At 55.8% G+C, this 26,505-nt stretch overlaps 1 protein-coding gene across 2 annotated transcripts; it reads right to left on the reverse strand.

Annotated features, from left to right (window-relative positions):
- Positions 1–495: 495 nt before the first annotated feature.
- TMPRSS9 (transmembrane serine protease 9) lies at positions 496–25,520 on the reverse strand. Of its 2 annotated transcripts, XM_054717532.1 has the most exons (18): positions 25,379–25,520; positions 21,334–21,461; positions 19,718–19,785; positions 19,432–19,611; positions 18,410–18,447; positions 17,271–17,384; positions 16,908–17,079; positions 16,250–16,524; positions 12,491–12,627; positions 10,445–10,763; positions 8,956–9,127; positions 8,112–8,383; positions 7,454–7,590; positions 6,050–6,449; positions 2,531–2,702; positions 1,527–1,792; positions 1,270–1,406; positions 496–728 (listed from the first exon to the last, which is right to left on the reverse strand). In XM_054717532.1, exons 1-18 carry the CDS (start codon positions 25,518–25,520, stop codon positions 567–569), a joined length of 3,291 nt encoding a protein of 1,096 aa, XP_054573507.1. In that variant the 3' UTR covers positions 496–566. The 2 variants fall into 2 exon arrangements, with proteins under 2 accessions (XP_054573507.1, XP_054573508.1); XM_054717533.1 differs by lacking the exon at positions 19,718–19,785 and having other exon boundaries at positions 19,432–19,578; positions 21,335–21,461.
- Between the last annotated feature and the right edge of the window lie 985 nt (positions 25,521–26,505).

The following is a 26,505-nucleotide window of genomic DNA, read 5'->3' on the forward strand; positions in this document are numbered from 1 at the left end:
GTGGGGATATGGTCAGGCCCCCCCTGAGCTGTGACCTCCTGTGGGTGGGCTGACAAATAAATGGATGAGGGAGGGGTGGAGAGAGTCCTGTGTGTCTTCCCTGGAGGAGGCCTGTGTCTGGGGTACTGGGGTCCCCTGCCCAGACTGAGCCTCAGTCTCTGCCCCCACCCTCCCCCACCCCCCATTTTCGCCCTGGGCGCTTGCTACTGGTTCCCTGAATGAGACAAAAGGAACCTTGAAGATGAGGCTGAACCCCAGCCCCAAAGGCTGGGGTTATGGCAGCCCTCTTCCTGGGAGGTCTTGCTACCTTACCCCACCCATTTTTCATCCCAACTTTAGGCCCTGGGTCATGGGCAAGCAAGTAGTTCTTGCTGTGATGTGCAAGTGTGTGAGCCAGTAAGTTAGGGACAAGGGGCTTTTTATTGGAACAAAAGATACAGTAAAACTGTACTCCCACTGCCCGCAGCACTCCCCGCCCACCATCTGGACTGGACTCCCCTTCTCGGACTGCTGGCTGGTTGGTTACTACTGCCTTGTCCTCCCAGGCCTGGACAGCCATGGGGTGGTCACTCCTGGATGTTCTGTGTGATCCAGCCTCTCACAGCAGCCACCCGGGTATAGACACCTGGGAAGTGAGGTCGCCCACAGCCATAGCCCCAGCTGGTGACCCCAGTTAACACCCACTGGCCAGAGGGTTCCCTGCAGGCCAGAGGTCCCCCAGCATCACCCTGAGGGGAGGAGAGAGGAAAGGCACTTAGAGAGAGCAGGCCAGTTTCCCCCACCTCCCCATAGCAACCCTCGGGCAAGAGAGGACTACCCGATCTGAACACCTTGGGTGCCTGGCCACCACAGGAGTGTCTCCTGGGCTCCCCATGTGACCCCAAGTGAGTAGCCCTGTGAGCCTCACTTTTGCTGTCTGGGAAATAGGCTTAATGCCAGGATAAGCCGCTCATCTGTCTGGCAGACATTTGTGAGCACCTGTCACAGGCTCCCTAGTAGAACAGCCGTACACTGCATGCAGCCTGTTCCCATTCCTCGCCTGCAGGCGGCAGTGAGGATGTGGGGTGGGAACTGGCTGGTAATGGATGCCCAATAAACAGTGGTCCATTGAAACATCTGAGGGTGAAAAGGTTCCCTGCTTGATCAGCTTAAGTTTGCACCAAAGGGTGGGTCCTGGCTGTGGGCTTTAGAGCAACCAGAACTTGCTCTCCCGGATGGATGGGCCCCTTACCCCGCAGAACACCCATTTCAGTTTTAAATTGTGCTCACTGAACAGCTGTCCACGCCGCCCTGCGGGAAGCCGGCACACAGCATGCGGCTGCTGATCTGCACCGGGTAGTAGCGGCGGCAGGCCTGCTCACTGAGGAGGCGCACGGCCGCCTTCTGCAGTTGCCGTGCCATGGAGCCTGTGGGTGAGGCGGGCAGTAGGCCACGAGGGACCAGGCTGGAGGCCTTCCTGATGCCCCCACACCAGACCGACAACCCCTGAGGGTGCGGGCCTGGCTTCGCGTATTGGACTCGCCTACCTCCCTCTCGAACGGAGCCCCAGCCGGTGATGACACAGCGTGCCCCGTTGGGGGGCCGGGGTGCAGGCTCCGGTAGGCAGATGGGCCGGACCAGGCGGCTTCGGTGCACAGGCTCTACCAACTCCAGCAGCGCCACATCATAGTCGAGCGTGTAGAGGTTGTAGAAGGGGTGCTTGTAGATGCGTGCCACGCGCTCCAGCTGCCCATCAGCGCCACTTAGGAACGGTGTGCCCAGGAAGGCCACCCACTGCTTGGGGTCTCCATAGCTGTAGGGTGCGTGGGGACAGGCGTCCTGGATCCCCGCACTCCAGTCACCACCTGCCTGTGCTCCCCTGGACTCTGCCCCATAGGGCTGTGGCTTGTCCTTGCCTGTGCCCCAGGGGGTTGGTCAGGGACCTTTGGCAGGGCACTCAGCCTCTGGGCCCAGTGTTGCTCATGGATATGGGGATGAGTCATCCCTTCCTCCTAGGACAGTGAGGGGGCCTTGCCTGAAATGCACCCACAGCAATGAGGTGACATCACAAATTATCCGTTTCTGCCCAATATTAGGGCTCTGGGGGCCAGAGGGTTCCTGCCCATTCCCTCTGACCCTGTCCTGCAGCATGCAGAGTGTGCACAAGAACTGGGTGTCTCCAAGGAGGGAAGGCCCCTGGCCTGCTCCACCCTACTGAGCAGCCTGCCAGGAAGGGGACTCCCCAGTATGTGGCCTTTGGAGAATGGAGAGGTCTCAGGTACCGAGAGACCCCATGCACCACCAAGCTGGGCCCTGGACTGGAAGAGGCTGCAGCCCTGGGGTTTGGGGCGGGAGGTGTGTGGCAGGGTATGTGTGAGTGTGTGTGTAGGATTGAATCCCTGCAGCCCTGTGTGATGAGTGGGCAGGGGTGGGCTGCATGGACTAGGGGCAGCAGGGGTGGGGGTGGGGGCATGACCATAAGTTTTGGGGTCACAAGTCATTTCCGGTGAACCACCAATGGGCTGGGGCATTGGGGGCAGACGAGACTCACACGTCAAAGCAGTGTGCAGCAGACAGCAACCACCTCTCAGCCACCAGCACGGCCCCGCAGCGGTGCTCCCGGCGCCGCAGCCACAGGCTCACCTGCCACGGCCACTCCCCGAGGCCTGCGGCGCTGCCGCCCACGATCCTGGTCAGAGCCGCCACGGGCGCCAGGCCGCAGTCTGCAGGAGAGCGGGCAGAGGGCATTGGGCAGATGCAGTGTCTGACACTGGCCCTTGAGCGGGGTGGGGGACCCGCCTCGAAAAAACTGCACAAACACTGGACTCGGTCCTACACACACGCCTCCTCTAGGCTTTTCCCAAATAATATTTGAAATGCATTTAAGTATGTTTCCTACAACCTCAGCTTTGGGGCCGTGCCTCCTCCCCAGATGGGGACCAGGATACTGTCCTCTCCCACCACCACGCCTTCCCAGGCATCTCAGTCCCTCAGCAGCTGGGTTCTCTGCTGGCTCAGATCTTCCCACACCCCTTAGCACGCCAGGAGGGCCCTGCTTGCCCACCAGCTCCTGTGCTAGTTTGTCTTCCCAGACGCCCTGTGCTGTGACACCCGTCACCCCCAGCACAAGGAGCACCCTCAGAACACAACTGTAGAAAGCACAGGGTGGTGTCAAGAGGGTGCTGCAGGGACTCGTTATCACCCATCAGGGGCACGCCTACCCACCTGGTCCCACAGGGCCATGCGGAGCCTGCCCCCTCCCAGCCACTCCCACCACCCAGCTGCCTCCACCGCCCTCCAGACAGGAAAGGCTCCCGCTCTGGCCTCAGCTGGAAGAAGAGATGGGGAGACGAGAGGCCACCTGCCCCATCCTGCTAGCCCCACCGCCTCCACCCTCCTGACACCATCTGGACCTTGCCCAGGACCCAGGGGCCGGGAAATCTGGCAGAAGCTGTGCTCCCTTTCCTGGAAACGCTGCCCCCACAGCGGACGCCTGCCCGTAGCTACAGCAACATGAAAATCATCAGGCTAACGGCCAGAACCAGATGAAGCTAGCTGGGGAGTTAAACTGCTTCTCCCAAGAACAGTGACAGCTGTACAGTATCACACCCGCATTCTCCGAGTGCCCCTGCCGGAAACCCTGTGCCCCGACCCAGACCGGCAGGAAAAGCTGTGAAGGAAAGGTCCCCTTGGGTCTGGAAGGTCTAGATCCCGAAACTTTGCCTCGACTTCCAGTCCAGGTGCAGGGTTCAGATAAGGGGGTTCTAGACTCAACATGTCACCTCTGTCTTAACTGTGATTCCCAAGGAGCCGGGATCCAAATCCTCCCCGCCCTCCGAACCCACATCCAGGCCCTTGGCACATGGTCTGCTTTGGTCTGAGCCGATGAAAACCCTGCTTCATCTCAAGGTCACCTACACAGCACTCCGCCCCCAGATCCCGACCTCCTGACGACCGGGCTGGCTTTGTTTGGCGACCCGTCCCTGGTCCCTCTGGTGTGCGGCTGCCTTGGTGCCGAGCGCATGAATCTGGCCTGGTGGGTTCGGGTCTGTGCTGGGTGACAGGCTGATGGAGCCCGGCCACTGCCTGACCATGTGCAGGGGGGAAGGTAAGAACCCTCACGGCATGTCGTGAAGGATGTGACGGAGCAGTGGGATCATGGGGAGTTTTCCCCAAACTCCTCTGTAATGGGATTAAGTTATGCACACACACCCCTGCCCATACCAATCTGGAGGACAATGGGCCTAAGGAGGCCCAGGGAGGGGACTGATGATGGAGGAAAGAGGCAGAGACATCTCCCTGGACCCATCTCTGCAAGGAGCCACCGTGGAGATGACGGGGGACTTGGGGCAGTGGGGAGTTCTGGGGAAGTTCGCAGTGAGGAGGAAGGTGGGTGCAGCCTGCACAGACCAGCAGTCTGTGTGCTGAGCATCTGCCCCTTTGGGAGCTCACCAGAGCAGCCTGCTCCCCGCCTCCCCACCTGAGTGAAAGCAGCCCAGACGTGGTCCCCAGAATCTGGATATGAGAGCATTAAGTTCACGTCTGCCTGGAGAGTGGGCAGGCTCGCTAACATGGGGTTCACCTGGAAAGTCCCATGTCATGCAGAAGTCAGAGTGTTTTCTCTGTGGTCCCCCAGGCACCTGCTGACTCAGTCTTAGCTTGAGCCACATGAAATCACCCGTACCTGATGGGGCTTTATTTTTGACCGACAAATACAGCAGTTTTATATAGTTCTGATTAATCCTATATAATAAAGAGGCAATATGCAAATTGACTGTCATACCCTCACAGAAGATGGCTGCCCCCATGTGGTCCCAAGATGGCCACCACAAGGTGGCCAGCAGGGGAGGGCAGTTGTGGGTGATCAGGCCAGCAGGGGAGGGCAGTTGGGGGCGACTGGGCTGGCAGGGGAGCAGTTAGGCATTGATCGGGCTGGCAGGGAAGTGGTTAGGGGGTGATCAGGCTGGCAGGCAGAAGTGGTTAGGGGCAATCGGGCAGGCAGGCAGACGAGTGATTAGGAGCTAGCAGTCCTGGATTGTAAGAGGGATGTCCGACTGCTGGTTTAGGCCTGATCCCTAAGCCGGGAGTCAGACATCCCCCAAGGGGTCCTAGATTGGAGAGGGTGCAGGCTGGGCTGAGGGACCACCCCCCCCCCCATGCACGAATTTTGTGCACTGGGCCTCCAGTAGTTAATAAAAGTGAACTCAGCATTTTAGACACGAATGGAAGGATCTCAGGGCTACATTCTCTCTCAGTGTCTCTACTGGCCAGCGAGATACCCTCTCAGCCCATAACGGGAGCCTGGGAGACCAGCTGGCCCTGTGCCCCAGCTTGGTCCTGCTCGGTCCTCCTCTCTCCTAACTATGTACCATTCTGCTATGAGTTTGTTTTTCCACCTTCTGGGTCCCTGCTGTACCTGAGCTTAGCATGGGGTCTGGCCCAGAGCGGGGCTTTATGAGCATGGGATGAGTGGATGGAGAATTCCCCTCATGGAGACCCTGGTCAGGGACTCCTCCGTGTACCCCCCCCCCCCCCCCCCCCCCCGAAGTTTCCTTTTAAAAAATGGGAGCTGACAGGGGTTGCAGATTAAGACATTTGCCACTAGGTGGTGCAGGTCTGCCCGTTCAGTGCCCCCCCCCCCCCCATGCCCATGTCCCTGGCTGTCAGGAGGAAGATGATGGGCAGACTTGTGTCCCCACAAAAGCCATAGTTAAAGCTCTGATCTCCAGGACATCAGAATGTGGCTGTGGGGAGACAGGGCCTGTGAAGAAGTGATTAAGGCGCAGTGAGGTCATTGGGTGTGGGCCCTAATCCAATATGACTGGAGTCCTAAGAAGAGATCAGGACCCAGACTCAGGGTCGACCCTGTGCGGACACAGGGAGAAGGCGGCCGTCGGCATGCCAAGGAGAGCGGCTTCAGGAGAAACCGGCCCTGCCGGCACCTGGCCTCCAGGCCTGGGAGGCAGTAAATGTCGCTGCGTAAGCCCCGGCCTGTGGGATGTGACAGCAGCCCCGACAGACGGACGCCGGACCCCTGCCACCGACACGCGTCACCCATTCCTCCCAGTACCTGGAAGCCGGGCGTCCTTGGTGGTCCGCGAGGCATTTGGAAGTGGTGTCTGCCGCCCGGCAGTGGTGCTCACGGCACTGGCCGTCCTGTGGGCAGGGGGGCTGGTTGTCCTGCTGGTGGTCCGGAGGGTGGGTCTGCTGGCTGTGACCCCCAGGACTGTGAGGCCAGCCACTGTCCCGGGGACAGGAGTGGGGGTGGCAGGCGTCCTTGTGGTGGAGGAGGCAGGTGTGGGGACGGGGGAGGAGGCCATGACATCCAGGATCCAGCCCTTCAGACTGGTGATGCGAGCATACACGCCGGGTTTCTTAGCCTGAGCACAGCCAATGCCCCAGCTGACAATCCCCGCCAGATAAAACACACCAGGGGTCTCCTCACAGGCGAGGGGGCCCCCAGAGTCACCCTGAAAAGAAGGAAAGAGGGCTGGCTGTGGCCGTCGGGCACCTCTCTGCAGAGGGCACTGCCAGGACCTCCTGCATTCCCACAGGGGGAGAGGCCCGTCAGGGGAGCCAGAGGACAGGGCGTGGGACACGGCCACAGGGTCTGAAACAGCCCCGCCCTCGTCCCCACGCCCCCCTCCCCAGGGGTGAATCCTGTTGGACAGTGTGGTCATATGTGTACTAATCTGGGATTAGCTTTATTTCAGTTAATATACACTGTGCCTGCCCTGGCTGGTTTGGCTCAGTGGATAGAGCGTCGGCCTGCGGACCGAAGGGTCCTGGGTTCAATTCCAGTCAAGGGCACATGCCTGGGTTGTGGGCTTGATCCCCAGTTGGGGGTGTGCAGGAGGCAGCCGATCAATGATTCTCTCTCATCATTGATGTTTCTATCTATCTCTCCCTCTCCCTTCCTCTCTGAAATCAATAAAAATATATTTAAATATATACAATGTATCTCTTTTTAAATATATACATATAAAATATGACCTTAAATATGCATATAGATATATTGAAGTATGTGTACATTTTGCATATATCTACCACATTCTTAAAAATGATTTAAATAGATTTTTTTAAAATATAGTTTTATTTTGATTTTAGAGGGAGAGGAAGGGAGAGGGAGAGAGAAACATCCATCAGCTACCTTCTGCATGACCCCCACTGGGGATGGAGCCCGAAACCTGGGCATGTGCCCTGACTGGGAATCAAACTGGCGACCTCGTGGTGCATGGGACAACACTCAACCAACTGAGCCACATGGGCCAGGCCTACCACACACTTTCAAACTGCTGCCTCCTCTCCTGAGGGACATACTATCATTTCCCTACATCACTCGTATTTAAAGACATTGAGTTCAATTCCAGACTTCCCCTCACTGAAAACCCTCACATCTGAACAAAGGAGCACCGCCCGGCGGCAGGGGGCGGGCCCTCCGTCTGAATCCCGCTCCATCCCCCGTGAGTGCTACCTGGCAGGAGTCCACCTTGCCCTCCAGGAAGCCGGCGCAGAGCATCCTGTCCGTGAGCGAGAAGTTGTAGAGGGCGCTGCACGCCTTCTGGTCTATGATGCCCACGGACGCGCGCTGCAGGGTGTCCGGCTTCGTTGCTGCCAGGAAAAGGAGACCCCCCCCCCCCAAAATGACACAGTGATCACCGTTCAGTAAATGGCTCGGCTCTGAAAGGCACCCTCCTCATCCTGCAGAGGAAGAAACTGAGTCACACAGCAAGAAGGAGGTGGAGCCCTAGCATCTCAGCACGGTCCCAAGCGATTCCCTAGCCCTTGGGTGACCTGCGGGGAGGCCACTCTGAGCTTCCAAAGGCAGCATTGACTCTTGGGGCTCTGAAGGGTACAGCACAGGGTCTGACACTTCTTCTGGAAAGGCCACAGGGGACGTGTGTGCGGCTTTACGGGCCAGTCTCTGTCGGGGCTACTCATTTCTGCTTCTGTAGCAGGAAAGCCACCACAGCTCCTCCGTCAACAGTGGGCTTTGCTGGGTGCCAGTGAAACGTCGTGTATAAAAAAGAGCTGCGTTGGGCCTGTGGCTGGAGTTTGCAACCCCTGGAGGGGTGCAGACCTGTGGTTTGCAGGCATTGGGAGCAGGCCCCCCCCCCCCCCGAGGCGCTCACCATTTCCCTCCTGCGTGTTGCCCCATCCGGAGATCACGCACTTGCGGCCCACGGGGAACTTCTGGATGGCCAGGGGCAGGCACACGGGCTGGATGTACTTGTTGAAGACCAGCGGCCCTGACAGCTCCAGGACGGCCACGTCGAAGTCCAGGATGCTGGGGTTGTACTGGGGGTGCAGCACGGTCCTTTTGAGCCCCATCTTCACCGGGCTCCCGCCGATGCCCGTGAGAGAGACGGTGCCCAGGTGGGCCTGCACCAGCTCCACCTTCGTGCTGCCAACAAGGGGCCACTCAGACACACCTGACGCCCCAGGACGCCAGGCAGAGCTGCAGGGCCCAGGCTCTGGGGAGGGGCACCGGGAGGATGGAGGGGCCACACGGCTGCGCCCCCAAAGCAGTCCCAAACTGGGGGGCTGGGGGCCAGACAGGGAGCCCCTTGGGGCCTCATTTCCTTGTCTGTAACGAGAGGGAGCTGGCCCAGCGGCACGAGAGGCCCCGACAGGTTTATGACGCAAAGGTCAGTGCCGCCTGGCTGTCCCGCCCCAGTGACCCCCTCGGGCTCCCCGGAAATCAGCTTGACAGATTATTCTCCCTTGAGATGGCTCCTCCAGGGCCCCCCACTTCTCCTTCATGCTCCCCTCTCACTTGCAATCAGACATCCAGACACCCGGGTCGTGAGCCGGGTGAGGTGGGGGCTGGGGAGGGGGCTCTGCCGTGGCCGCCTAGAGCACAGATGGCCACACGTTTGGTCATACGTGGTTTCTGAATGCTGGGGAAGGCCGGAGGGAGGGGACCCGGTGGGGATGGGGGAGCTGAGCGTCCTCCTGGGCCGGGGCTGGGCTTACTGGTTGAAGCAGTGGGCTGCGGACAGCAGCCAGCGGTCTCCCACCACAGTCGCTCCGCAGAAGTGCCTGGAGCCTTCCTTCAGGCTGACCTGCCAGGGCACCTCCCCAGCCGTGGCTCCGAACCCGCCCACGATGCGGGTGGGCTTCTCCATTGCTGGCCTGGCGCCACACTCTGTGAGGGGCGAGAAGAGGGCCCGGTGCCTCAGCTCAGAGCGGGAGCACCTGAGCCGAGGAGGGCCCCCAGACACCAGGTGCAGCCCCCGGGCTCTGACTGGGCCGGGCAAACCACTCCCATCATTGAGGCTTAAAGGTGCCCTACTGTCCTACGGACTAGCAGCAAGAATGTGGCACAGCTGGGGGCAACAGGTTAAAAATGAGAAGATAGCCCTGGCTGCTTCTCAGTGGGTAGAGCATCTGCCCTTGGACTGAAGGGTCGCAGGTTTGATTCTGGTCAAGGGCACGTACCTGGGTTGCAGGCTCCATCCCTGGCCCCAGTCGGGGCGCGGGCAGGGGGCAACCAAGCAGTGTGAGTTATAGATGTTCCTCTCTCTCTGTCTCTCCCCCTCCTTCCCACTCTAAAAAAAAAATCAATGGGGAAAAAAATAATCCTCGAGTGAGGATTAACAAAAACAAATAAATAAATGGAAAAAATACCCTCAGGTGAGGATTAAGAAAAGGAGAGGATAACATTATGAAGTGCCCTGGTCCCATCAGACACAGACCTGAAGCCCCAAGGTCAGGTTTGTGAGCTTGCTACCAGGGGGAGCCAGCACATCAGAACCACGGTGGGGGCTCACCAACAAAGGGGGACTTAGGTGGGATCTTGGGATGGGGTGGCGTATGGGGCCGTTTTTGTGAAACAGAGTTGGACGGGCTCAGAGCAGCGTAGTTTTGTGGGACCATAAAGGAGGGCCGCTGTCAGATCTGGGCCCTGGGAACCCACCAAGTGAAGACAGATGTACATGTGTTTCAAGACCCACAAGGCCAGCAGACTTAACTGCTGAACCGGACACTCCGAAATGTGCACAATGGTTGATTGCATGTTACGTTTCTCGCGTGCCACCACAATGAAAAACAAAAGTAAAAAAAACCCGGATACGCTGGGTTTTACCTGGAAAAAGAAGCATGCAAGCGCATCTAGGAAAATTTTGAAAGGAAAAAAAAAGCGAGGGTAAAATGTACACATCCGCGCTCTGTGTGAGCGGTGTTTCCGGAGGGCGCCCACCTGTGAAAACTCAGCTGGTCTCTCTCCCACCCTGGCCTCTTGCTGACCCTTTGGGGTGTCCTGTGTGTACCCCATTGGATGGCTTGGCTTTCCCGGGCCATACATCTGAAGGATGCCCATGTGTGTGTCTTAGGCTGTGCTCATGACAGACATCACTGGTCCACCACCCGCCTCTTCCCCACGGAGCGCTTCAGGAAGCCAGTGCCAATCGATCCGACCCTGCAGGGCGCCCGCGCCTGCCCCTGCCGTCTCCCCAGGAGGTACCTTGTGGCTTAGAGGCCGTCACGGAGTCCAGAGGTGCAGAGCTGGGGGCCACGGTGGGTTTGGTGGGGGTGTTGACCGCCCGGCTCTTGGGGCTGGTGGACCAGACAGTGCTGGGGGTGGCGGGGGCAGGAGCCTCCGTGGGAACCGGAGGCTTGCTGGCCGTGGCCATCGCCCCCAGGATCCAGTCCCGCAGCCTGGTCACTCGGGCATAGACCCCTGGGCGCCGGGCTTCCGCACAGCCGATGCCCCAGCTCACGATGCCGGCCAGGAAGAACCTGCCGGAGGGCTCCTCGCAGACCAGGGGGCCTCCGGAGTCGCCCTAGGAGGCAAAGGCACACCCTCAGAGGAGTCAGGCTCCCCGGCTCCAGGTCCCAGAGCTGCAGGGCCCGAGAGCCGTCCCTGGGTGGGGACCTCGCCCCACACCCGCTCACGGAGAAAATGTGGGCTGACGATTCACATCTCAGAACCTCCGTTTCCTCTTTCGTGAAAATAAAACAGGGCGGTAGGACCATGGGACCTGGAAGATCTTCCGTTCTACCACCAGCAGCTCAAACCCAGCCCGTCAGCACCGCCCTCTGCCCTCCGTATCTCACTGCATCTTCGCTGATGCCAACAGGTGGCTGCCCTGCTGGAGCCTCCAGTCAGCTCCCTGGCTGCGGGGCCTTCTCCTGCCGGGCCTGCTCTCTCCTCCCTTATCCTGCCTTGTGATCCTTTGCCTCCTCCTCACACCCAGCGCACCTTGACTCTTACATTCTCAAACACAAGCATTTTCTTATTACTTCCTTTTCCCCATTTTATTTATTTTTTAAAATATTTTTTATTGATTTTGAGAGAGAGAGAGGAAGGGAGAGGAAGGGAGAGGGAGAGAGAGAAAGAGAATCGTTGATCGGCTGGCCTCCTGCATGCCCCCTACCAGGGATCAAATCTGTAACCCGGGTATGTGCCCTGACCAGGAATCAAACTGGCAACCTTTTGTTGCGTGGGATGACGCCCAACCCACTGAGCCACACCGGCCAGGGCCCCATTTTATTTTGATGTATTGATTTTGAGAGAGAGGAAGAGAGAGATTTGTTGTCCTGCTTATTTATGCATTCATTGGTTGATCATTGTATGTGCCCTGACTGGGATCGAACCCACAACGTCAGCGTATCAGAAGGATGCTCTAACCCACTGAACTACCTGGCCAGGGCTCATTTTATTTTTAATATATATTTTTATGATTTCAGAGAGGAAGGGAGAGGGAGAGAGAGATAGAAACATCAATGATGAGAGAGAATCATTGATTGACTGCCTCCCGCATGCTCCTCAATGGGGATCGAGCCCACAACCCGGGCATGTGCCCTTGACCAGAATCGAACCCGGGACCCTTCAGTCCGCAGGCTGATGCTCTATCCACTGAGCCAAACCACCTAGGGCCAGGGCTCATTTTACTTTTTAATTTATTGGGGTGACACTGGTTAACAAAATTATTAGGTTTCAGGCGCACAATTCTACAACACAGCGTCTGTTCCCTGTACTGTGTGTTCACCACCCCACGTTAAGTCTCCGAGCGTCAGCGGTGCTCTCTCATTGTTTCCCGACATTTCCTCCAGGCTCTGGGTTTTGATATGGCGACCTGAGCACATGCAGCAGTCTCTCCTCGCCCACCAGGCTTCAGAAATGAGAACAAACATATACCATAAACTACAGCCCTGGCCAGTGCGACTCAGTGGGTAGAGCGTCGGCCCCCGCACTGCAGGTTCAATTCCCAGGCAAGGATACGCACCTGGGTTGCAGGTTGGATTCCTCAGCCCTGGCCGGGGGTCATGCAGAGGCAACCAATCCATGTGTCTCTCTCTTTGCCCCTTCCTCCCTTCCACTTTCTCTAGAAATCAGTGGAAAAAATATCCTCGTGTGAGGATGAACAAAACAACACACGCAGAAACAAAAACCTACAAAGAAGGAAACCCAGCGCGAAGTCCTGTGCTAAAAACCAAGGGTAGAAACCGGGGGCCTCCTTTGGCCGCCTCCTCAGGTGGGGCGCTGTCTGGGGCCCCCGGGGCTCACCTGGCAAGAATCCACCTTGCCGTCCAGGTAGCCGGCGCACACCATCCGGTCCGTGAGGGAGTTGCCGTACAGGCTGGCGCACAAGGCCTGGTCCAGCAGCTCCACGGTGGCTTTCTGCAGCATCTCCGGCTTGATCACTGCCCGGGACGGGAGAGACCCGTGGGGTGAGCATTCCGGGGCCCTGGCAGTCAGCCTGAGCCGGAATGCCGAAGGACTCCCCTTCCCTGTGCCTCAGTTTCCCCAGCTGCAAGCAGAGATGCTGCAGCACCAGCCTCGGAAACCAGCGAAGAGGAAAGGCTCTACAAACGCCTATGAGAACACTCTCCACGCTGACAGCTAAGAGGTGTCCAGGCTAACACCCCAAGACTGGGCTCCCCGTCGCCGCTCCCCTTACCCGCGTCTGCTGTTGCTCTAGCCCAGGGGCGGGAAGCACATCCTGCCTGCAGGCCATAGAAGGCCCGGGAAACCATGTGGTCAGGCCCTGCCAAGGCGTTAGGGGGCGAGTTCATTAAACGTTGGACCGCATATAGCAGGCTGATGTTTAAGGTGATAATGTTGTCTGACGTTATAAGTATCCAGATGGCCCTTGGCAGAAAAAGGTTCCCCACCCCTGCTCTAGTCCTGCCCTGCTGGAATCATTTCTCAGCCCGGCAGCCAGTGCCATCTTGGCTAAACATGAAGTCAGATCATATCCTCTTTTCCCCTCAACAACCTCCCCCCCCCCCCCCGCCCCGCAGGGTGTGTTCCCCCTGACTCAGCCCAAATGCCCAAGACTGAACCACCTACCCCAGGGCCCTTGCACATCCTGTTCCAGCTGCCTAGCATGCTTGTCCCGAGGAACCCGCTTGCCTTCTGCCTTCCTCTCCTTTCTCAAGGAGGCCTCTCCTGACCTCCCTGACCTCTCCTGCAGCCCCCATCCTGGTTATGTTCTCCACTGCTTTCATCCTATCACTCATCTTGCTGAGTGTTTACTGCCCCTACAATTGCCATGTCCAGTACAGTAGCCAGCGGCCACATGTGGCTATTTAAAGGTAGATTTAAATGCGTGCAAATGAAATAAAATGCAAAACTCAGCTTCTCAGCTGCACTGGCCACATTTCATGGGGCTGACGGCTCCCATAGTGGATGTTTCCAGCAGACAGCACACCCAGCACCGAGGACGGTAATGCTGGATGGTGCTGGGCCGGGCTGGACGGGGAGCGCCCTATGCATAGGGACTTCTGTCTGTTTTGCTTGCTGCATAATCTCTGGAACAGTGAGCTGGAGGGGCTCAAATGTTTATTGATTGGATTTAGTCATCAGCTCCTTTCCCTCCTGATTAGGTTCTTATGGCAAAAATCTTTCCTTATCACAAAAATCCTAATCTTCCAGGATTTTTCTTTTTTCTCAGGCAGACACAGACCAGAGAAAACCCCCAAACACAGGCCCGGGGGCCTCGCCAGGGAGGCCAGGTGTGTCCGAGGCTCAGACCCTGGCCCCAGGAAGCCCTAGCTCGGGAGGACACCCCCACGCCCAGGCTCCAGAGTCATGGACAGGCTCTGTCTATGCAAACCTGTGTACCTGCCGACCTGGTCTGCGGCTGTGGCTACTGTACGGCACACTGCAGCTCTAGAACGTTCTGGACCAATGTTGTCTCAGAGAACTTTTCTCAGTGATGGGACTCTTTCCTGTCCCCTGACTCTGCCCGTCTGGGTTTGCCGCATCCGCCATGTCTCAGTCGAGGTGTCACTTCGTGGGCCCTTTCCTAACGCTGTCCTCCATCCTGTTGGTTTCCTCCCCAGCACTTATCACCATCCAGTCACAACCGTTCTCATTATCTGAGGCAGTTCTGGCCTCTAAAGTCACTACCAACACTGGATTCCTGAATACGGAACTACTGTTCCTGGGGAAATGCAGAGTTAGGTTCCTGTGACTCTGGTCACAGCATTTTCCTCAAGCAACCGATACAGAACCTTGTGCTGTGTGTGTTTCCGTTTAAAGAAGCCATACTCAATATACAGGGCAGTCCTCGGGTTACGTCGGGGATCCGTCCCTACGGCGCCGATTTTCGCCGTCAGAACCCACCTACATAAACACCTACATCACTCACATGGAGCACATACACAGCAGTAACAAAGTGAAACAGTAAAAAAATTTAAAAGAAAGATAACAATTCCTGACCTTTACTTGTGGTAAATAAATAATAAACATAAAGCACATATGTACATACGCCGAAATGACGGAACTTTTTTTTTTATAACTACTGTAAATGGGAGATGGCGACGTAACCACGAAACGACGTAACCCGAGGACTGCCTGTACATTTGTCCAAAGTAATGGAGCCACTTTAAAACAGAGTCAAAGCTGCCATCCCAGAAGAACTGCCTTGCACATCTTAGGCCTCAAATCTTGGGATGTTAAAACAAGGCAAAACAACCGTCTGCCATATCTTTATTCCCACTAATCTCGCACTGTGATTTAGAGCAAGGGTCAGCAATCTATATCTCTCAGGCCAGATACTTGTTGGTGTGTGTGTTTGTGTTTGTGTGTGTGTGTGTGTGTGCTTAACTGGAATCTCCACTAGTTGTTTTTATAGATAAAGCTTTATTGGTTCACTAAAAAAAAAAAACAGGGCCAAATAACCCTTGGGCTGGGCTTGGGCAGCCTTGTGTCCCAAAGAACTGTTTGCAAAGATAGTAAGAAAGCAGATATTGTGACTGCTGGACAGACAGCTACCAGGCTGAAGAATAAAAGCAGTTTTCAGGATAAACACCACTATGTCATGCTGTGGGCACTGTGAGAATAAACAAGTCCTCTTTTCTGTCAAAGAACAGTTTAGACAGCCGCCATTTTGGACTGTGTGACTTGGCAGCCGCCATGTTGGCCGCATGGCTTGCAGCTCCCCTGGGGGCTGCCATCTTGAAACAGCAAAGGCCAACCCCTCCCTTTGAATTAGCCAATCGCGAAAGACTGTGCACCTGAGCTCCAATCAGGAGCAAAGGACAGGTCACGTGCGTCAGGGATTATAAAGCCGAGCAGCCCGCCTGCTCGGTGTGCAGGAGCTTCCAGACCATGCATGTGCACCCTTCCACGTCGAAGTAAATATGTTTGCCTTGCTGCCTGGCTCCCGAGTGTTTTGTATTCTACCAGAACCCCTGACTTGGGGGGCTCGCCTTATTTCTAACAGGCACCAACAGCAGTGCCTTCCCTCTGTAGATGTAACTGTTCCTCTTGCCTTCCTCATAAATACCCATCGCCTTGTCTCCTCATTGGAACCCTGTGCTCCTTCATTGACCTTGAACTCAAGGCCAGCGGTGCTATAACTCGTGCCTAAATGAAGTTGATCTAACACTGTTTTCTCCCTGAGGCACATAGCAGCCTTCTTGTGCCACACTAGCCAGCACTTCAGCCTTGTGCTTGGGGGGCAGCAAAATCAGCCACAGAAATGCAAAAAAACCCACACAACAAAACACACAAAAAACCCCCACAAACCCCCCCAAAAAACATGGCAGTAAATATACCATGAAAAGGACCCTGGCTTACAGCCTGAGCTGAAACAAGGAGGCAGGGCATCACCTTACATGAGAACATGCTTGTCCTCAACTCAAGCACGTCCTCTCTGTGCGCATCCGCAACTGAGCACAAAATTCCCACTTGTATCTACTTGGGGTTCCAGATAAATATTAGCAAGTGGCGAATCTGCAGACAGGGCATCGTGGGTAAAGGGGAGCACTGCGTGGTTCAGTCTGCTCCTGGCAGCCGGCGGGGAGGGGAGCTTACGGAAGTCCTCCTTGAGGTAGCCCCAGCCGGAGATCAGACACTTCCTCCTGGGCGGGAAGACGTGCGTGGCCGCCGGCAGGCACACGGGCTGGACGTGCCGGCCGAAGGGCAGAGGGCTGCCCAGCCGGAGCACCGCCACGTCGAAGTCGGCGGTGTCGGGGTTGTAGGAGGGGTGCGTGATGATCTGGGCCACGCGGGCCCGCACCGTGCTGGCCTCGGAGCCGCTGAGCTGGGTGGTGCCGGCGTAGGCCACCCACTCGGTGGGATCTTGGAACCTGCGGGGCAAACGCAAACAAATGGCACTGAGCGGCCCCTGTGCCCGGGGCCGGGGCGGGGCTTAGGAGAGGCCGGTCCTCTCTGGGGGCCAACGTTAAGGGGTGCCCCCAAACTCCGCCATCAAGACATATTTTCCAGCGACATCGTCAGAAATCGTAATAAATAACAAAAAAGAAAAAAATGGTGTGGGGATTAGCAACATTTTAAACCAAGACAGAGTCCCACAGGGCTGAGTTAGGGTGAGAAATGAGAAGGGACAGGAAATACTGTGACTCTGCACCGTGGGCTCGAAGGACCCCGGGAGAGGCGGCGAGGCCGAGGCGGAAGGGGAGGCGGCTCGGGGTGGGGCGGGGGCGGGCCGAGCCGCGGGGACGGGGCTCACTCGTTGAAGCAGTGGGCCGCGGACACCAGCCACCGGGCCCCGATGACGGCGGCCCCGCAGAAGTGCTCGTCGTTTTCTCGGAGGCTGACTTGCCAAGGGAACTCCCCCGGGGACGCCTCCACGCCGCCCACGATCCTGCCAGCGGTCCTCCAGCCGGGCTGCAAACCGCAGTCTGCAAGACAGGTCACCAGCCGGGACCCCGAGGAGGCAGGACGGCGGCCCTGCCCCGGGACGCCTGCCCCCGGGCCTCTCATCCCCACGACCCCCGCGTGGAAGGACGGGCCCGGGGCGCCACACTCGGCGTTTCTGGGCAAAGCGGGCCAGGGGGCACGGCCCGAGCCCGGGCCAGGCGGGCGGACTGACCACAGTGGGCCTCGTCGGATCCATCGGAGCAGTCCGCTTTGTCATCACACTCGGGGTTCACTTTGGTCACACACTGGCTGTTCCCGCAGGAGAAGGCGTTCCCTGGACAGTGTCCTGCGGGCAGAGAAGAACCGCGTTCCTGACCTCACTCGGTCTGGCCCCGCTGCAGCGAGATTCCACCTCCCGCTCAGCACCTCCGGCGTGGAGGACAGCTCCTGTCCCCGCTCCTCTCTGGGGGCCCGTGACATGATCTCCAAAGGAGCAGGGGCTCAGCACGGACGTCAGTCAGCACCGAGGCCAGGGCTGGCCACAGAAGTGTCTGCGCGCATGTGTGTGATTCCACGTTTCTAGGACCCATGTTTAAAAAAGGGAGAAATAAGTGAAATTAAAGAATGTCCACTGTGGTCACATAGGCAACATACAACTTGCCACGTGGACCGTTTTAAGTGTGTGGTTCATATGGGGGCCAGGTCACGCTCTGTGGGGCCTGTCCTGGGTGCTGGGAGGCGTGACAGCCACGGACGTCTCCGGACAGCACTCCGTGTCGCTGGGGGCAGTCACCCCTGGGGGAGCACTGAGATGAAACGAAATACATGCATCTACACGTGTGTCTCCAGCTGACTGGAAGGACAGTCACTAAAATATCAACAGCGATGACATTCCAGGGAGCATGTATTCTCTTTTCTTGGTGGCCCCCAAACTCTTTCTTTTTTTTTTTCCAAACAACAGGTTTCCACCACTTTTCAAAAAACCCCAGAAACCCAGGAATGTTTTCCCTTAATCATGCTTGGCCATGTATACTTCAAAGTGCCTCCTCTTTAGTTGAAATGTTTTTAAGTTTATTTTTCAATGACAGTGGAAATACAATTATTGTATTAGCTTCAGGTGTACAGCATGGGATTGGACATTTATACACCTTCCCAAGCGACCCCCTCAGTAGGTCGAGGTTCTAACGAAGGCTCCGTCTGTGAACGCTGTGCACGCACGGGACTTGGAATCTGTGCGCAGAACCAGCGTCCACCCCGGGCGGGCATTTCCTTTGCGCCCTTGAACCGAGTCGTAGGAGCCCTCTCGCCGTGACCACAGGCAGAGGAAACCTGGCCGAGGGCAGGCAGCTCGTGGACGGGGGGAAAACATACCTGATTTCAAGTCTCTTTCCGCCAATGGCCCCTTCTGGCTTCCTGCAGTGAAATGGAGAGAGAGAGAAGCTCACTGGGGAGTGGCGGCAGGCCTTGAAAACATCACACTGCCAAGCGGAGAGCCGCTCTGTCCACCGTGGGAGCCACTTAAACGTCTAACTTAAATCCACTGAGATGAAGCCAGATGCAGCACGGTGTTCCCCAGTCTAGCGGCCACATGGCAGGTGTTCAGTAGCCAGCGGGGCTGGTGGCTGCCACAGCGGACGCACAGCCATGAGACATTCCCACCCCCACGGAACAGTGTGTTCGTGCTGACGTCGAGGCCACTACGACTCAGCTGCTGTGTCAGGGCTGGTGGGGAGGGGACCATAAATGTCCTGCAGGGCCAGGGCCAGGGCCAGGGCCAGGGCCAGGGCAAGGTGATCAGTCTTTCATCTGACAATAGTCTGATGCATCCTCAGATTTTAGAATTTATCTTATTTCCATACCAGAGATCAACAAAATGCAGTCATGGGCCAAACCTGACCCACCACTTGTTGTTTTTTTTTTAAATATATATTTTATTGATTTATTTACAGAGAGGAAGGGAGAGGGACAGAGAGTTAGAAACATCGATGAGAGAGAAACATCGATCAGCTGCCTCCTGCACACCCCCTACTGGGGATGTGCCCGCAACCAAGGCACATGCCCTTAACCGGAATCGAACCTGGGACCCTTCAGTCCGCAGGCCGACGCTCTATCCACTGAGCCAAACCCCACCACTTGTTTTTGTAAATAAAGTTTTATCGACACACAGCCGTGTCCATTTGTTCAGACATTGTCCTGGGCTGCTTTTGGGCTCCTACAGCAGAGCCCCGTGGTGGGCTACAAAGATGAAAATAGTTACACTCTGGCCGTTCACCGGCGGCTGAGGCCTGGTCCACACCATTGAGGGCGAGGCAGGGGGAGGGGTGACGACTGGAAACCTACAGTTTAATGCTCCCCTCCACAGCCTCTCAGGGTCTTGGGTCTCCACCGCCTACTTGCCTGTGAGCTCGGCAGACACAATGGTGCCGTGGGCAGCCAGGGGGACGCCGTGGCCCTGCAGCCTCGCCCGGAGTCCCCGCTGCAGCAGCTCCTGCTCCAGGCCCAGGTCCAGCGAGCGCAGGGCCAGCAGCAGGAAGTGCAGCCGGAAACGCACAAGGACGCTGGCGTTCCCGTCCCTGCCGGCAGAGGAGAGGCCTGTGGAGGGCGGGCTCCCCTCGCTGGAACCTCCCAGCCTCTGGGTGTCCACCAAGGTCCCTTTGGCCCCAGGAGGCCCCGGCTCACCTGTAACTCAGCACTGTGCAGCCCACGCAGCTGGCCTCCAGCTCTGTCTTCCTGAAGCTGCTGACAAACTGCAACGGAAACAACGGCAGCAACTGCTGAGCCCACAGCACGGGCGCCCGTCCCCCAGGAAGCCTGTCCTGGGAGGGAAGCTGGGCCGGGGGAGGGAAAGCACCTCCTCTGAGACCCAACGCACGCGGCGACGTCCCGGAGCCACGTGATGCCAGGGGCGGACATTCCCAAGTTACTCATGTGACAGTATTGCTCCCCGGAAGCAGTAAGTGGGGTCCATCCCCACACTAGAAACCACTCAGCCGTGAAAAGGAGTGAGGCACGGGCACTTGCTACAAGGTGGAAGGACCTTGTAAACAGGATGCTCAGTGAGAGAAGCCAGACCCGGAAAGGCCACACAGCGTGTGATCCCGTTGATGAGACACGTTCCGATCAGGCAGAGCCGCAGAGAGTGGGTGGTGATTGCCAGGGGCTGGAAGCAGCGGTGGGTGATGGGGACAGGGCTTATTTTGGGGTGATGGACACAGCAGTCCACATCCTAACTGCCTGCATCGATAGCTGTACTGTCTCCTAGAACGTTCTACAAAGTCCCAGAATGTTCTACATCTGTCCGGCCCTGCACGGCAGCCACCATCCACACGTGGCTACTGAGCATTTGAAACGTGGCTGGTGCTACTGAGGAAATGATTTTTACCTTTTAGTTAATTTTAATTAATTCATACTTAAAATTTTTAAAAAATATATCTTTATTGATTTCAGAGAGGAAGGGAGAGAGAGAGAGAGAGAGAGAGAGAGACATCAATGATGAGAGAGAATCATTGATCGGCTGCCACCTGCACGCTCCCTACTGGAGATTGAGCCTGCAACTCGGGCATGTGCCCTTGACCAGAATCGAACCCAGGACCCCTCAGTCCGCAGGCCGACGCTCTAGCCACTGAGCCAAACTGGCGAGGGCCATGCTTAAATCTTAACACAGATCCTTGATTCACTAAGCACCACATGTACAGGGCTCATCCACGCCAGAGTGTCAGTGGCCCACTCCTTCCATGGCTGAGTAATACTCCAGGGCGTGCAGGGACCACACCTGTGAATCCGTTCACCGGCTGATGGACAGCTGGGTTGCTTCCACTTTTTAGCCATTGTGAATCCTACCGCAGTGAGCATGCGTGTGCAGGGTTCTGCGTGGACGTGTGTTTTCATCTCTCTTGGGCGGATACCGAGGAGCAGAATTGATTGCTGGGTCACAGGATGACCCTACATTTAACTTTCTGATGCACAGCTAGGCTTTTCCATAGCAGCAGCCCCATATCGTATCCCTACCAGCCACGAATGGGGATTCTCACTTCTCCCCTGGAAGACAATTTACAACCTTCACACGTGGCCCACAAGCCCTGCAGGAGCCACTTCCCGTTGGGCACCATTCTCCTCTGCCTTCTACAACGCGCCAGCCTCGGCCACACAGGCCTTGTCCAGTTCCTCCACGCACCCGCCTCCCTGCCCCATGCCCGCCTGGGTCTCCCCCTGCTCGGCTTGCTCGGCATGAGAGCTTCTCTTGGTGGACGCTCCTGGCCACCCACCTGGCCCCCTTGCTCTCAGGTGCCCCTCACCAGCATTTCCAGGGTGGGCGTCAGCGTGCGGTAGTAGTCGGAGGCCTCCTGCTGCAGGCTGCGGGCGTACCGGATCCCTTGCAGCTCGGCCGTGTGCTCCACATCGACACCCTGTGTAGAGAGGGAGGCTGCGGGCGAGACCAGGGCTCGGTGAGAGAGCCCACTGCGGGCTCAGCTAAGGGGCCTCGAAGGCCCCACCACCTAGGGGCCCGGGTCACCTGATAAACACGGGGGTGGGCTGACTCCCCAGGGGCTGTCCTGGCTGATTGTTAACAGAGCCTCCTTTTCAACTCTCACATGTCCCCCACCTGGAGGCCCCCAGGGACAGCACAGAGCCTCAGAGGTCCCCCACCTGGAGGCCCCCAGGGACAGCACAGAGCCTCAGAGGTCCCCAGGTTTTGCGTGAGGGCAGGACTAACTCCCAGTCATCCTTGTCTCACTGGATGTGTCTGGCCAGGGCCTGAGGCCGACTTCAGCCAAAAATGGCTGAAACGACCTCAGGATACCTCCCCTGCACTTTAGAGCAGCAATCCCACCTGCGCCCTGGGAAGGGGACACCAAATACTGCAGGCATGACCACAGCCACAGGCACCGGACCCTCGGGCCGCCGCCCCAGGACACCACCCTCTGAAAACACTGGGTTGACAACGGTCAGAAATATTTTGTCAAAAGCACACATTAGCGCCCGGCCAGTGTGGCTCAGTGGTTGAGCGTCAACCCATGCACCAAGATGGTCACTGGTTCGATTCCGGGTCAGAATACATGCCTGGGTTTTGGGTTTGATCCCCAGCAGGAGGCGTGCAGGAGGCAGCCAATCAATGTTGATGTTTCTTTCTCATCATTGATGTTTCTATCTCTCTCCCTCTCCCTTCCTCTCTCAAATCAATAGGAACATATTTTTAAAAAGATTGCACCTTTAAAAAGGAAAAAAGTACACACTAGCAAGGAATGATAGTTATAAAAATGTTAAATAACTAATACAATAGCAACCACATAAACCATGAAAACACGCATTTCTCACTGTTGACATATGTTGGGACTGTCAAAAGGACACACTAGCAAAAATGATCGTAATTGCAAACATTTATTACTATTACATTTTTTATTGATTTCAGAGAGGAAGGGAGAAAGGAGAGAGAGATAGGAACATCAATGATGAGAGAGAATCATTGATCGGCTGCCTCCTGCATGCCCCCTACTGGGGATCGAGCCCACAACCCGGGCATGTGCCCTTGACTGGAATCGAACCTGGGACCCTTCAGTCCACAGGCCGACGCTCTATCCACTGAGCCAAACCAGCTAGGGCCAAAATTGTTTTTAAAATTATAGTAGCTGCCACATAAACCATGAAAGCTGGGTCCCAATTCTATTTATTATGAGTGAATACTCATCTAGACAGATATTTAGATATTTGTTTATTGAGTAGATAAAATAAATATTCTAAACCAATCCTAAAAATTTTGCTTTTAGGTTTGTCTTCTCATTCAATAAATTAAAAGTAAAGAAAAACAAGCATCCTGTTGTGTAGACAAAATTGCTATGCTCTGTAACCAACTAAGCCTTTCTGTTTCCCCCGGAAATAGTCACAGACCCCCCAGGGGTTGTCCTGACTGATTATTAACAGCAGAGATGCCCCAGCACCCTCCCCCAGGTCCCCCCAAGGTTAACTTGTGAGCTGTCTTAAAGGGCAAAGGGATACAGTTTCATTTTAACTTTAAATTTTTAAAAAATATTTTTATTGACTTCAGAGAGGAAGGGAGAGAGAGAGAAACATCAATGATGAGAGAGAATCATCAATCGGCTGGCTCCTGCACGCCCCACACAGGCACATGCCCCACCTGGGAATCAAACTGTGACCTCCCGTTTTTTAAAAAAATATATTTTTATTTATTTTTTTACAGAGAGGAAGGGAGAGGGAGAGAGAGCTAGAAACATCGATCAGCTACCTCCTGCACACCCCCTTCTGGGGATGTGCCCAAAACCAAGTTTCATGCCCTTGACCGGAATTGAACTTGGGACTCTTGAGTCCGCAGGCTGACACTCTATCCACTGAGCCAAACTGGTTAGGGCAACCTCTCGGTTTATAGGTCGACACTCAATCATGGAGCCACCCTGGCCAGGCCATTTATTTTATTTTATTATTTTATTTATTTTTATAATATATTTTTATTGATTTCAGAGAGGAAGGGAGAGGAGAGAGAGATAGAAACATCAATGATGAGAGAGAATCATTGATCAGCTGCCTCCTGCACACCCCCTACTGGGGATGGAGCCCGCAACCCGGGCATGTGCCCTTGACCGGAATCGAACCTGGGACCCTTCAGTCGGCAGGCCAACGCTCTACCCACTGAGCTAAACTGGCTAGGGCTGGGCCATTTTTTAAGTTAAAAAAAAATTTAAGTGCTTCTTAAAGCCTTCCTTGGTTTCAGGGGTCCTTCTGGGGATTATGTTTGTCTCTTAGTCACAAAATGTATCTGTGCTTCTAGAATAAAGGTGTGGCCGAAACCGGTTTGGCTCAGTGGGTAGAGCGTCGGTCTGCGGACTCAAGGGTCCCTGGTTCGATTCAAGGGCATGTACCTTGGTTGTGGGCACATACCCAGTAGGGGGTGTGCAGGCAGCTGATCGATGTTCCTCTCTCATCGATGTTTCTACTCTCTATCCCTCTCTCTTCCTCTCTGTAAAAAATCAATAAATTAGAATAAAGGTGTGAAACCCTGCCTCCTCCTCTCCCTGGTGCAAGGATACCCACATACGTATGCACACTCTCACACACACATACACCCTCGTGCATGGGCACACATGCACACTCACACATACTCTCACGCACACACCCACATGCCTACATACATGCACAGGTGCACACAAATACACACACGTCCAACTTCCTGCACTTGATGCCAAGAGCCACTAGGGGCCTTGGTGAGCTGTGCCCAGCTGTGAGATGTTCCTGATGTTCCACAAATATATATATTTTTAAATTAGGGGGACCCACCGAGGATTGCCAAGCTACTACTTGCTATCATCATCTCATGAACGCCAGGTGACTTTCCTAGTCCCAAATAAAACCGTAAGAACCTCATCCTCTCAGAATAAGCCCGTTCCAGAGCCACAGAACTTCCCGAGACGACAGAAGGTTCTAGATCTGTGCTGTCCAGTACAGTCGCCACGAGCCACCTGTGGAATGTGCCTGGTGGGGACTGAGGAATTTAATTGTTAAAGATTATTTCATTTTAGTGGATTTCACTCTACACAGCCAATGGGGCTCGGGGCTGCCATCGTGGACAGCCGTGGAACGCAGCACCGTCTGCGGGGACCTGCAGCGCATTGTTGAAGTATAAGAAGAACTTCCTGTGTGGTTTGTATAACGCAGTCCCACACCGTATAGATGGGTCATCGTTTTGCATGTTTCGTTTTAAATTCTGTCTGTGTCTACTGGGAACAAGTATGAAATGGGAAGCATTGTGTGGTGGGATATAGACAGTTGTTCATTTTTTTAAAATACTTTTCAAGTTTCTTAAGGCTTTCATTTTATTTTTAAAAAACATGTTTTTATTGATTTCAGAGAGAGGAAGGGAGAGAGGAGAGAGAGACAGAAACATCAATGATGAGAGAGGGAAAAGATCGGTTGCCTCTGCATGTGCCCTGACTGGGAATCGAACCCTGACCTCCTGGTTCATGGGCCAATGCTCAACCACTGAGCCACACCGGCCGGGCTCTCAAGACTTTTAATAAGTTCATTTCCCTGTCCCTGTTTGTCCATTTCACCCCGGCTGTGAGAGCGTCCTTGGAGAGCCCAGCTGTGGGAAATGAAGTTACGCAGGTATTAACCTGCCTGCCGTGTGCCCACCCACCTCGGTGTGTGCCTGGTCTGCTCGTCGTATCCCTTGGGTGGCAGGAAGGGCCCGCCTTCAATTCCATGCTTGCACACTCAGCCCTCTGTCTCTGGAGACAAACATAATCCCCACGCGGACACCACGGAGCCACCTCTGAGCGTCATTGTGCAGCCACCCAGTGTATGAACCCACGCAAGCCCTCAGCCACTTACCCACAAGGACGGCCAGGGTGAGGATGACGATGCTGGCGGCCACCGCGGCAGAGAGCGCCACTCGGCAGCACGCAGCGTCCGGTGCAGGGACTTCTTTGGTTGCCCCGGGCACGAGCTGTAATTCCCCAGCGGTGGGCTCCATGGCTCCCGGGCCCTCAGACAGCCACCTGGATGCCAGCAGAAAAGGGGCAGAAAAGCGTCAGCGCTGGAGGGTGTTCCTCTTCCCCTAAGCCATCCTGCGTGGATGTGGCAGCCGTCAACGGTGCCCTAGGCACCAGCAGACTCATCTTAAGAAGTCCTAAAACATGGCCTCAACTGGCCGTGCCAAAGGCCACATTACAGATTATCTGCATTACTCAACATCTACCTACTTAAATGTTAATCTCATTCAAAAATTAGATGTGGCAAAGGGGGGAAAGGGGGACAAATGTAATACTTTGAACAATAAAGATACATTTTTTAAAAAGGAGAGAAATCCCAGCTGGGGTGGCTCAGTGGTTGAGCGTTAACTTATGAACCAGGAGGTCACAGTTCAATTCCTGGTCAGGGCACATGCCCGGGTTGCAGGCTCGATCCCCAGTGTGGGGTGTGCAGGAAGCAGTCGACCAATAATTCTCTCTCATCATTAATGTTCCTCTCCCTCTGAAATTAATATATATATTGATTACCTCTCTCTCTCTCTCTCTCTCTCTCTCTCTCTCTAGGTAATATGCAAATTGTCTGGGACACTGTAACGTCACGACTGCTCAGGAGGAGGCTGCGCACACAGGTGGGCGGGAGGGGACTGCGTGCGCAGTGAGGCACGCCACGGATGGCGCAGGCCCGCAGGGAACAGGGCCTGCCAGCTGCGGCCTGCGCGTGAGCTGCAGAGGAAACACCTTTTCTGACCGCTCATTGGCTAAGCTCCCCGTACGCCACTCGAAGTGTTCTTGGTAACTTGGGTGATAAGAATCCAAGAAGGTGATCTAGGGTTTTTCCTCCTCATTCCTGGAGAAGGTCTGCTGCTGGAGGGGCTAAGAAATGTCATATCCTGCCCTAGCCGGTTTGTCTCAGTGGATAGAGCCTCGGCCTGCCCACAGCAGGGTCCGGGTTCGATTCTGGTCAAGGGCATGGACCTAGGTTGCAGG

Source organism: Eptesicus fuscus, chromosome 6, assembly GCF_027574615.1.
Source record: "Eptesicus fuscus isolate TK198812 chromosome 6, DD_ASM_mEF_20220401, whole genome shotgun sequence".
Lineage (NCBI taxonomy): Eukaryota > Metazoa > Chordata > Mammalia > Chiroptera > Vespertilionidae > Eptesicus > Eptesicus fuscus.